This window comes from Sapajus apella, unplaced genomic scaffold (genome assembly GCF_009761245.1).
Source record: "Sapajus apella isolate SASKATOON/1434 unplaced genomic scaffold, GSC_monkey_1.0 scaffold6, whole genome shotgun sequence".
Lineage (NCBI taxonomy): Eukaryota > Metazoa > Chordata > Mammalia > Primates > Cebidae > Sapajus > Sapajus apella.
In genome coordinates, this window is record NW_022436946.1 from 37,985,105 (window position 1) to 37,996,354 (window position 11,250).

At 42.1% G+C, this 11,250-nt stretch overlaps 1 protein-coding gene across 9 annotated transcripts in view; it reads left to right on the forward strand.

Moving 5' to 3' along the window:
- Positions 1–11,250, forward strand: part of FYN (FYN proto-oncogene, Src family tyrosine kinase) — a 218,201-nt gene that overhangs the window by 161,225 nt on the left and 45,726 nt on the right. For all 9 annotated transcript variants that reach the window (XM_032274998.1, XM_032275006.1, XM_032275001.1 and 6 more), the window contains 2 exons: positions 2,659–2,755; positions 8,991–9,089. In XM_032274998.1, coding sequence (XP_032130889.1) covers positions 2,659–2,755; positions 8,991–9,089 — 196 coding nt within the window. The remainder of the gene's footprint in view (positions 1–2,658; positions 2,756–8,990; positions 9,090–11,250) is intronic.

Consider the following 11,250-nt stretch of genomic DNA (forward strand, 5'->3'; position numbering starts at 1 on the left):
GCCATAGTGGGCGCTCTGAAGTGCGGAGACCGAATGAGAAGCCAGACTGCAGGGAACTGCTATTAGTTATCAACTGCTGTATAACAGATCGCCACAAAACGTAGCAGCTTAAAACGAAACACATTTAATTTCTGTTTTTTAATTTCAGGTGTTTTTTATTCAAAGGTTCTTAAAAGAAATAAAACAGAAAAGCTAACGATCTGATGAAATGTACAGTTCAAAAGTGTATTTTGGTGTTTAACGACAAGTCCCAGGAAAGAAAACTACAGAGTTGTTTTGAACCGGACATATAAGTTATCACTGGCAAGTCTGTGGCACTACTAAAACAAAAATAAAAAATTAACTCTCTTGATCATATAGATATCTCTATGAAAATATTTTTATTTCAACCTGTACAAAAAGTCTTTCTTCGTAATTTTTTAAATAATTTAATGGCTGTCAACTATGTGATGTTTAATTTTTTTTTTTTATGTACAGAAGTTATGTTTCCCAAATCTTACCCAACGATTATGGCACTTAGTTGAGACATTTCTAGCAGAAAATTTCCCCTCCCCTCTAACCGAGCTATCAAATTTCTGTCCTAACTAATGCAAAAATATCAAGTAGTGAGAGACCCAGGTTTATAACTGTACTAGATACACAGAGGGTGCTGCATTCAGTCTGGATTTTCACAAAGCAGTAATATTCCAGGGAGCATAGAACCAATAATACCACAACTTTTAAAAAATGAAACAAAAACAAATACATTTATCTTCTGACTGTGTAATTTTCACTAGAATCTACACTTAGAGGAGCAAGCCTTTTGAAACTATCAAATGTCACTGACATCTGTCATCAAATACAAGCATAAAATTTAAGAACTGAAAGATACTTGAAAGAAATAACTGCTTAGCCCTAGCTTCAGAGCTAGGAGGATTTGGTCTGTGGAATCAGGAAGGCCAGCAACCTGTCCCAGCACAAAAGAAAATAGACTCTGAGGTAGATAACTGATCATACACAGCTGACCAGACAAGTACACAGTTTTGGAAGACAACTTAATTTACCATTGCTTTTAAAATGTATGCAATTGCCTTCATAAAAGAGCTTTAATAACAGTGAATTATGTGTACCAAAGTAGAAATAACTATGTATTTATGAATCAGGAATTTCATAGTTTCTAAATTGGTTTTCTTTACACTTGAACACTTGTAGTGATGATGTAACGCATGGCACTGCTTGAATCCAGATCTTCCTTCATGCTTTTTGTGTGTGTGTGTCCATACATCAATTAAAATTATAAAACCTAAATGTACAGTTTCTGTGGGTCAGGAATCTGCGAATGACTTAGTTGGGTCCTCTACTTCAGAATCTCTCACAAGCTGCAATCAAGGTGTGTTGGCTGGACTACAGTCATCTCACAGCTTAGCTGAGAATGATCTGCTTCCAAACTCATGGAGTGCTGGCGGGATTTGGGGCCTCACTGGTTCTCAGTTCTTGGCCGCATGGGTCTCGCCAGCATGGCGCCTTGCTTCATCAAAGTGTGCAAGCTGAAGTGGCAATAAAGAGAGTGCTAGAACGATACAAGTCACCATCTTTTGAAGCCTAGTCACCTAAGGGACTACACATTCTGTTGCATAGAAGCAAGTCGTTAGAGCCAGCCCACACTCACGGGGAGGGGATTGCACAAGACATGAAAACCAGGAGGCAGGAATCATTGGGGATTATGTTAGAATTATACCTATTGGGTTGGGCATGGTAGGTCACACCTGTAATCCCAGCACTTTGGGAAGTCAAGGCAGGAGGATCACTTGAGCCCAGGGGTTTGAGACCAGCCGAGGCAACATAGTGAGACCCCCCATCTCTATTAAACAAACAAAAAGAATCATGCCTAATTATATGGAGGAAATCCCAGGCCAAATGACATTGGATATTCTCTGCTGCTGCTGCTAGCAAACTCCTGCCAAGCAGGAAGGGCCTCTCTAGAGAGTCAGCCAGATTGAGAGGACGTAGGGTGAGTGTGAGGAAGAATGAGTGCTACAAGACAATGTGAGGAGAGGTGAGTTCAAGGCAGAAGGAGGACAGGGAGAGGGTTCCATTTTCAGCAGTGGGGCTGAGCAGCACAGAACTGCAGAACCAACTGCAGATGCCACGGGCAGTACCTCCTCTAATTGGGGCAAATATTACAGAAAGGGTCTTCTCTAAATTTCCCCAAGCTGCAGGAGGCGTTTCCTATTACATTCTATATTACTGTTTTACTAGGAGAAAGAGTGGTCCATTTGGCCCAGAGCCTAACATGGGCTCCAAGTGGAGGAAGATGTGACTAACAAGGCATGTCAGTAACTGCTGCAGAGCCCTGCAAACCTGAACCCCCCAACGCTGCCCTTTTGTTTGGGATGCAATCTTAATATCTCCCTGCTCCTCAGCACTCATTCAAAGCTATACAGAAAGAAGTCCTTCAGCTCCATGTTTTTATCAGATCCAGTAAGGCTTCCCCTACAAAGACCAAGGCGTAAACACAGCCCTGTGACTGTGGTTTTCACACATTAATTACAACACCTCATCACGTTGTTAGTGCTGGCTAGATGTAGATTTTGAGAATGAGATTTTTAGTGAAGATTTAATTTCTTGGAATTAATTTCCCCTTGTGTAATAATCTCCATCTTGATTTTGTTTTGGCAGGAGTGACGCTATTTGTGGCCCTTTATGACTATGAAGCACGGACGGAAGATGACCTGAGTTTTCACAAAGGAGAAAAATTTCAAATATTGAACAGCTCGTAAGTTTGGAGAGGGAGGAGAAGCATGTGTACCTTTCACATTGAGAAGGGTTCTTGCATTTCCAGTCTGCACCTCTTCAGATGTCTGAAATCTAAAAGAACATTTGCTAAATTCACTAGTTCATAACAATATACTTTGAGAAAAAGAAGAGTCAGTGACACAGTGCAGTATTTTATGGCACTGTGTGTCCAAGGAATTTTCAGAGAATACCAAAAATACTAGCAGAGTCCATGTGTATTGGTTTTGGTTTAGGTTTAAAGGTTCTAAAAGCACCAGCATCATCCTGCATAGCCCTCAGTGTTTCTCCAAACCTACAGTTTCAAGTGATTGGCGTAAGCCTTGGCTACCCACGTTTTATGCTCTCTGCCTTGAGATTTTCTTCACATTTCAGATGTTACACTAGCTTGCAACCCTCACTTGAGGCTTGCAACAAGTTCTTTGTTTAATAAACCACTAAACATTTCATTGGTGAAGCCTGTGGCGGCGTCTCCCTGCAATGAAAATTTGGGAGTGACTGAAGTCTTTTGGAGATAGAAGAGAAGTGATTTCACCCACTCATGAATGACTAGGCTGTATGGTTGTTTAAAGTTGGCCAGGAGGAACAGCAGTTAAACAGGCAGTGGGGAGATTTCAAGAGTGAGGATCACTCCCTTTTCAAATCCTACATTCAATACCTCCATAAGGAAGAGTAAATATGGGTCAGATTTTCTTATGGTTTATAAATACTGCCTCTGTTAGATTGAGGCAGTATGCATGGATGAGGCCCTTCAGGAAAAGATAGGCTCTGAAGAAAGTTGGGGATTGGGGGGCTCCCACATCAGCAATCCAGGCATCTCAAGCATCCCTATGAGTACTCCCAGTGGTTGGGAAAGAATGCCACCCAGGGGCTGAGGGGCACACCAGGAAGTCCTTCTATGCCACCAAGTCTGGTTGCTTCTCCTCTGCTCTCTGAGCAAACCGGATTCCATGATGGTGGAAGGACTTGGAGCCATCCTTCCCAGAAGGATGTGCCAGAGGAAGTAAGAGGCAATCCTGCTCACACTGCACACCCCAGGAAAGAGGAGTGCTGATTGTCACAGGGAACCCCCTCAGGCTTGAAAACTGCCTCCTTGGAAAGCCCACCCTTCCCTGGAATGTCCCCTGGCTCACAGAACCATGCACTGAGAATATGCCGACTTTCAATAGCAAGAACTGAATACCTCCATAAGGGGCCGATGACTCTGAGACATCAGAAGACACAGTCTACATAGCCACAAGTTTTCAAACATACATTAGTATTGTCATCATTAACAAAGGTGTGGGGTGGGTTTTTTAGAAGTTTTTATTGAAATACATGCAGAAAAGTGCACTTATCAAAAGTGTATACAGTAATGATTGCACAACAAGGTGAACGTCCTTGCTGCCGCTCGCCTGTACACTTAAAAATGATTAAAATGATAAATTTTATGTTGCCTATATTTTACCGCAATTTTCAAAAAGTATACAGTTTGCTGAATTTTCACAAGCTGAATATGCCTGTGCAGCCACCACCCAGGTCAAGAAGAGTGTTACCTGCCCCCTAAGTCCTCCTCCTGTAGCCATAGGAATTTTTTTAAAAAATAGTGAACAGCTGCCATTCATTGAAGGCTCCTGGTTTACCAGCCATGTGCTCAGTTACAAACGTTCTCATGCATTCTTCCACAACTGTCTGAGGTATGCATCGACGTCATCGTTTGACATCTGAGGAGCTGGAGGCCCGGATTAGGAAACTGCCCCAGAGCACAGAGCTGGCTGGTGGCAGAGGCCAGGGCGAGGAACAGGGAGGCAGCCTGAGAACAGGGTCAGGTTTGATCTGGGCAGGGCTCAGTACTTTATCAAAGGGGATGGGACCCTTCCAGTGACATGAAGGTTTGGAGAGTTGGCTAGGGCTGGGGAGGAGGGAACTGGGCCTTGATCCTCTCTTGGGTATACCTCCTTGCTGTTATTTTGATTCTCAGATGACTGCTGCTTTTTGGAGTCTATTAACTTTGAATTCTGAAATCCGCCTCCCCAACCTCCCCAGTTTATTAAATATTCCCTACATGCCAAGGTTGATTAGAAATTTCAAGACCATTTGCAAACTTTCAACCGCAAGAACCAAGGAATAGTGGAGCACAGAACCAGCTCTCTGGGAGGCTCTGTCCACACTGCACGTGCATCTGTGCATCAGGCTCGGGGGCGTTGGAAAGTCAGTCACTGCCGATGTCAATCCCATGCCTACTTCCTTTGTTAATCTGGAAAGGATCTGCAATGTCACCAAATTGAAATTTTAGAGAAACACTTAAGGGGGATCCAGTCTGTCTCAATCTATATTTTGCGACTTCCATGCACGGCCTTTGCTGTTTTCAGAGTCCTTTGAGCCTCTAGCCCTGTTCTTGTGGAGGAAAATATTGCAAAGGTTCTCTTCCTCTTAATGTTCTTCCTTTCTGACAGTGGAATTCTGTATCAGTGGAATTTTAAAATGTCCTTTCTCAAAGTTATAGAAAAGAAAAATAAGTTTTGTGTAACAAGACGATATCCTGAAGTCAAGAGTAATAACAGGGAAGAGAAAATCGTGAAGGAAAAACAAAGCAATAATACGGAAGCAGATGGCACGCAGCTCCTCCCCTCCCCCATCCTCTCCCGCCTCTGGCTCTCACCCGTGGAGGAGAGGAAGGGATAGGGCTCTGTTCTGCCAGGGCAGCTGCCACACCTCCTAGTGTGTGTCCACCCACTCCCTTCCCCTGTCAAGAGGCAGGCACTGGAGGCCACAGGGCTGGCTTTGTTGAAGTACAGCATACACCATGGGATATGCATGTATGTACGTACCCAGAGGCGGTGTTCCTGCTGCCCAGCAAGGGGCAAAGGTGCTTCATTGAACTGTTGTAAGTGGTCAGTGTCATGTATTAGGAGATTATTAAATTTGAACCCATTTTGCAAAATGTTTAAGTGCACCCATTTTATTCCCTGTTTTTGCATTTCAAGACTAGTCATTTACCATCTAGGAACAGTGACTCTTTAAAATGTAATAAATGTTTTACACAGAGTGGAGTAGTGGTCACGGCCAAGGGCATTTTTTTTTCTATTGTGATAAAAAGAAATCCTGGTTTAGAGCCCCACCCAAGCATTTGTTAAAATTGTTACTGATATGCTCTCTAAAAATCAGATTATAAAAATGCTACACTACTGGGCAAACCAAGGCTGACTTCTGTTGGCAAATACCACTCCCTGGCTCCAAGACTCTAGGGCTCCCAGCTCCTGGCCCACAAGCCTAGGAGCAACTTTGGAGTCTGGGGATAGGCTCTTTTCTTGGGGAGGGGACAGAATCTTTTAATATGTCTTTAAATCAGAGGAATAGACAGAGCTATTATGAAACCTTTAAAAGCCAATCCAAACCAGTGTTAGGCTTTAAATCATGTATTTGAATTAGACCAAGATAACAAAGAATATCTCACCAAGTATAAATTGAAGAAGCTGAACTATAAGAACAGTTTAAAGAAATACAGCTTTAACAATGCAAGCTACCCACAGTAACTCGAGAAATAAAAGGCAACATAGTAAAGCTCCTATTTACCTAAATCCACATGAATATAGAGTATATTTATAGGTGAACTGGTGCTTCTAGTGTATCAAAAAGATGACTTATTCACTTGCTCAACAGCTCTTGGTAAATATTTTGAGTCTGTACCAGCCTCTCTGGGCTCAACATGTGAGGTTTACTACATAATAAACTTTGAATCTTTGTCACCTTATGTCTCCTTTGATGAAGAAAGTGACCCTGGAAAGCCTAGAAAAAGAGAAATCAAGGATTTTATCTTCCTCATGAGTTGCTGAAAACCCTTGTGAGATTAAGAGGGTCAAGTAAGAAAATCATGAATTCTTGATTCATGACTTTAGAATGAGCTGATAATTGCATTCCGGTCTGTGCTACACTATTTAGGTCCATAGACCAAAATGAGATCGTTAATGCTAGATTTGAATTGGAAATGACTTCATTAATGCCAGATCACCTGAATAAGGCTGGGTTTGTCCCAGCCTGCAGCAAAATATATTGGCTTCCCGTCCCCATTGACATTTTCACATACCCTAAAATTGATGCTAGCCTTTTTTTTTTTTCTTAACTCAATTAGAACTAACCTGATGGTTATCTTGCATTAAAAAAATAATAAATAAATAATAAGCCTCTGCTACAAGCTCTTAATTTTTTCCTCGCCATTTTGGAGCATTTCCCAGGCTGGGTGGGAGGAGGTAGAAGGGGAAGAGATGGGTATTGTTTTTATGATGAAATGTCTCCATCTAGTGGAACTTCAGAGCAGTAAATGTTGTCACTATATTAAAGTGAAGATTCTCTCCAAAGCCATTTCCTTAAACACATTGTGTTTAAAGAAAAAAATAAACTTCCATATATGTTCTTGGATGATATTCTTACGACTGTACATATTTCTTTTGGAAGACATAGAAATGAGACTGGTACAAGCTGTTAAGATGTTAACATTTTTAATGTCATGATTTGAGCCTGAAGGAAAGGGGCGCTTACAATAGAGGAGCAGCACTGTGCAGGTCCCACCCCACTGGTAACGTTCTAGCTCTTAAGTTGGGAAGTGGGTTCACAGGGTTCATATATACTGTACCTATATTCTTCAATATGTGTAAATATTTCATAACAATTTTGAACTAAATTTAAGGTTATGAATAAATCTAGACATGAACTAAATGTAAGGTTATGAATAAAGGACTCTGTGGATATGAGAACGGTACTTTTGATTGATTTGTAATAGGGTAAAAAGGAGAGATTAGGAAACTGATTAAAACATAAGGTTTTTAAAAACCTTTGCTGACACCTTGGTTTTTTGTGGGCTCTTCTGTTACTTATGCCACCAGACAGTTTCCCACAGCGGCACCCACAGTGCACACTGGCTTGTCCCCTTTGTTCTATTGCTCTATTAAATCCTATCTGGAGTGGTTTCTCCCTGCTCACTTTGCTCAGAGAGCTCAGCTTTAGAGAGGCTGGAATAAGGCTTGAGTTTAACGTGGAGGCTGGTTATTCTCTACCTGATTAAATCTGTCTGGGAGCATCTTTTACCATGGCCAAAAGCCAACATATTTTTGTCCTGGCTGAAAGCTTTGACACAGAACCTTGCCAAAAAGCTGATTTAAAAAAAAAAAAAAAGGCCTGGAGTTTTGCTTGCTGCCTCCAAGGCCCAAAAAAGGAGGGAGAGAAGGTGCTGAGCCTCAAGAGATCAGATTTGCTGGGAGGTCTGATTTGCTTGAGGGCAATCATGTCCTTGACCTCAGGCTGGTGGAAGGTTCTGCAGATACTCAGTGGATGTCAGAGCCACAGCACCTCATCCATTGCCTCCCCGATGTTAGTGGGAAGAGGTACACACTCGATTCCTGCTCTTTGTCACAGATAGGCCTGTGTAAACCCAAGCAGATGAAATTGAAATGTTTAATATACTCACTGGGTTCAAAATGAGAGTAGCTACAGGCTCCCCTTTCACCTCCTCTGAGAGCTCCCCAAGTTAATACCACACTCCCATACTGTGGCATGGAGCCTAAGGCAGTACAAAGTGGCATGACTGAAAGTCTCAGTCCCTTGCCAAGTTTCTGTGCTTCCCCTGTGCGAGCACATGCAGCTATAACCACCCTTCTCCCCAGCACATCAGCCTCAGGCCAGTGCCCTGGACATTTGATGGCATCACCTCTGATTGAAAATGCCTGGGGAGGGCGAGCCTATCGTCTTCATCATTCTACCTGCAGAGAGCTGTCTCCCCATTGTTTCCGAGAGCAAGCCAGGCAGGTGTTTAGAGTATCCTTCATCCCTTACCAGACCTCCTGACAAGCTTCCCTTCCCAGATGATCTGCAACGAGGATGTTTTTCTTAAGCAGGCTGAGGCTGGGTTCCCTTTCCCTCCGTCCAAGTTGAGGACACTAAGCAAGCAAAATGCCTCCCTCTGAGAGAGACCTCTCATGGCCAGGATCCCACATTCTTAATTCACAAATAAGGCAAAAGACAACAGTAGGTTCATCTCATGGCTGACTCGAACTGGAACCTTCTGACCTTGACAGGGGAGCTATGTTGGCGTTCAGAGTATCAGAGTAAAGGAATAGGTTGGAGAAATCAGGTGGCAGGATGATTAGGTGACAGTTATACACGTCAGATCTCAGTGAGTCTCTAACTGCAAGATGTTGAAATGGTCAACATACTTACTTGTCTTTTTTCTTTTTTCTTTACAGGGAAGGAGATTGGTGGGAAGCCCGCTCCTTGACAACTGGAGAGACAGGTTACATTCCCAGCAATTATGTGGCTCCGGTTGACTCTATCCAGGCAGAAGAGTATGTTTCGTTTTATTTTCACTTAACTACTTGCTTGTAAAAGTTGGTTGCTACAGTGCACTGCCATTAACATTGGGCAGGAGGGAGAAGAAATTCACAACAGTGATTAAAGCTGAATTTCACGGGCTTTCTGCCCTGGTTTTTGTTCTATATAATATTAACTTACTGTTTTTCTTGAAGCCTGCTCACTCTTATTTTGAAAGGAAACTTTCTACCAATACCCTAAATGAAAACCCAGTAAAACTTGTCATAGATTAAAAGTAGCCATAAAAATATGAAGTCCTAGCTAGAGCATATATTAATTGCCAACCCAAGTTTCTAAGCCCACAGTCTGCTCCTACTGTTGCAGGGAAAGAGGAGAGAGTAGCAAGTAATTGCCAAAGATTAAGACTTTTCTCCTAAGTGTGATCAGAAATACTAAAAGAGTGCTGAAAAGACACCTTTTATGTCCAGTAAAAGTGACTCATATACAGTGTGTCCTTCCAACTTGGGAAACACCACAGTGATTTGGAACCCCAGTTGGTTTCTTTGATAGTAAATAGTAATGGGCAGTTAATTTGGCCCAACTATTCAACTGGTAGCAGTTTAGGAAGGTGGTTCGTAGGCTGAAGGGATTTAGAAGGGATGACCTTTCTCCCTTCTCCTGACCCCTGGGGATTAATGGGCACTCCCAAGGGGAGGAATTGCCTATGGCTGTTTGCCAGCCCTGACTTCTGAACTGAGGGAAGGGGAGATGGAGCCATGATTTCTCAAATGCAGGAACTTGGCCTCCTCCCTGACACCTTGGGTCTTGCCTCTCTAGAAAGGTTGTTGAGAAAAGTCAGTCACTGAGTCCAGCCTTTCGCTCTGATATTTAATTTTGCCATGGATTTGTTTAAGCAGTGCAAGGGGGATTAGGCTCCACACCCTAGCCAAATCCCCAGTTGGATTGTTCTCTTCTTTAATTCCCTTGTACTTCCTCTAAGAGGATCTGTTTTGTTTCCCATTCTCAAATACTCAGTGGTTATTAGCTATTTTTTTCTCCTAGTGAGTGTGTTTCATCATCAGTGAATCAAGGTATTTGCATGTAATTTGTATTTTAGGGCAGGTTTACAAACATCTTAGTGTTCTTTCAGAATAAAAAATACCACCTAAAAGTGGCATTACCCTGATTTAACTGGGAACTTGTCAGCTATATATTTAAGTTATATTTATAATGGTCAACTTCTTAAATATTTTATTTTTAAAGAATATTATTTTTTTAAATAATGCCTTTGGTTTTACATATGCAATTAACTATTATTATCTTAAAATACTATTGTTTTGGTACAATCCATTGTTCTAACAATTCCTTTTTCACCACTGTTTTACACAGCATTCTAACTGGATTATTGGTACAAATCCAGAAAGCCATTTCTCACAAATAATTGGCACAATAGTCTTTACACCAACTGGTGCTAGATTATAAGGATTGTTGCACGTTTTGGTGCCTCTAAAAGTCACTGAGGAGCTAACAGGAAGTGTCTGTTTTCTTCAGTGAAACTTAAGTTCACGAAAGAATTTGACAGTGAACTCATAATACCTATATTCAAGCATAATGAATTGAAATTTCATTTTAGAATCTGGATCCTTTCACAGTAAAATATTCTAAAAATTGTTCCCACACACAGATTCCAATTGAATACTCCCGCATTCTCCCTTGGGTTTGGGGGGCACCTGCTGCTCATTCAGCATCTAATGCTGATATATTAACTAATTGCCAGGCTTGGTTTAGGCTTGAGAATGCAGGGGGAAGACATAGAGCAAATAACAAAAGTCTTGGGGTGACTTAATTTGATGCCTCCTAAAGTGGCACAGAGTATCATTAGTTTCTTCAGGGATAATATATTGAAATATCTGCAACACCAAGCCATTTTTAAGGACATGCTTATTGGCCAAGCACAGATCTCAAAGCTACAGTTCCAGTCCCTACAGTTGTGCCAAAGAGAAGATCTCTCAGGGCCAGGCGTGGCAGCTCACTCCTGTAATCCCAGCATTTCGGGAGGGCAAGACAGGAGGGTCACTTGAGCTCAGGAGTTTGAGACCAAAGACAGCCTCACTCTGTCCCCAGGCTAGAGTGCAGGGGCCCTATCCCGGCAACCTCCACCACCCTAATTTAAGCAATTCTCTTGCCTCAGCCTTC